Genomic DNA, 1085 nt, shown 5'->3' with positions numbered 1-1085 from the left:
CGTTTCTTTTTAGATAGCGGCAGGTGGGTTGACTCTCCAACTTTTCTCTTTGTCGGGAGGTTGTATTCCTCTTCGTCCGAATCGGAATCATCTTCGTCACTGTCCGAGTCGCCGCGATAGTCCAAATCAGATCCAGGTGAAGACCTGTCTTCTCCTAATGCTCCATCTCGTATTCCTTTCGTGCGTTCGCTGACAACTTTCTGGCGAGGGCGAAGTTTTCTGCCATCAGTACGTGCTGGAGCACGCCGTGGAGGCGGGAGCACGACTCCGTCGAATAAAAGTACTGTTCGAACACCGTTTCCTGGTACCAATTAATATCAGATATAATTGAGAGCTTGATTACTTACCCCGGGACTGCGTAGTAGTACTCTGTGAGACCCGCGGTCGCACTTTGATTGTGTCTTCAATGATAATATTTAGTTAGGGATGGAGTGCTTTTGGGCGAAAACAAACCAATTCCATCTTCTTTGGCGAGCTCCTCAGGCATTGCGGATTGGGAAAAATGAACGGGAATACGGAGCAATCGGTGGCCAACAACTAGCAAACAAAATTGATGACCATGGATGACCCTGACAGGCCGTACTGTGCTTTAGGTTCAGTTTTTGGATTGAACACATTAAATGACATGAAGATACGTTAGATATACTGCCAGCTAATACATAAAACTATGAAATGTGACGAATCAATATTCAGTGAGGTCAATAATTGAGAAAGTCTCCGTCTCTCCACTTGGACCATCAGTAACAGCGGTATCCCTGTGGCAATAGTGTTGTCAGAGGTTGAAAGAGAATGTAAGTCAACAACAAACGCAACGCGAGAGAATAACTCCGCCGTAATTTCGTGGTACCCAGTTGGGCTGTCTTCCTTCGTTTGCCGAAGCGTTGTTGCAGGGTGGAGATAGATGGCAATAAAGGTATTGCCTTCAAACTTGACTCTACTCTTTTTTCCATTCCGCCATTCATAAAGAGCGACTTACACCTAGTACGTGACGTGAATTCGGGCAAGTAGCGATGAGATATAAAGGAAACTTACAGCCGTTGCGATGAGGGCTACCGTTGCTATTGGTAGCTCCTTTCGGTCATCCT

General features: G+C 46.1%; 1 protein-coding gene across 1 annotated transcript in view; it reads right to left on the bottom strand.

Annotated features, from left to right (window-relative positions):
- Positions 1-1085, bottom strand: part of LACBIDRAFT_329745 (uncharacterized protein) — a gene marked incomplete at both ends in the record, with an annotated part of 5563 nt that overhangs the window by 2087 nt on the left and 2391 nt on the right. Inside the window, 3 exons of the mRNA XM_001883857.1 lie at positions 34-301; positions 348-401; positions 454-582. Of these exons, the coding sequence (XP_001883892.1) occupies positions 34-301; positions 348-401; positions 454-582 (451 nt within the window). The remainder of the gene's footprint in view (positions 1-33; positions 302-347; positions 402-453; positions 583-1085) is intronic.

This window comes from Laccaria bicolor, genomic scaffold (assembly GCF_000143565.1).
Source record: "Laccaria bicolor S238N-H82 LACBIscaffold_23 genomic scaffold, whole genome shotgun sequence".
NCBI classification, from domain to species: Eukaryota; Fungi; Basidiomycota; class Agaricomycetes; order Agaricales; family Hydnangiaceae; genus Laccaria; species Laccaria bicolor.
Note: the sequence above shows the minus strand (reverse complement) of the source record. Positions and strands in the feature narration are given on the sequence as shown.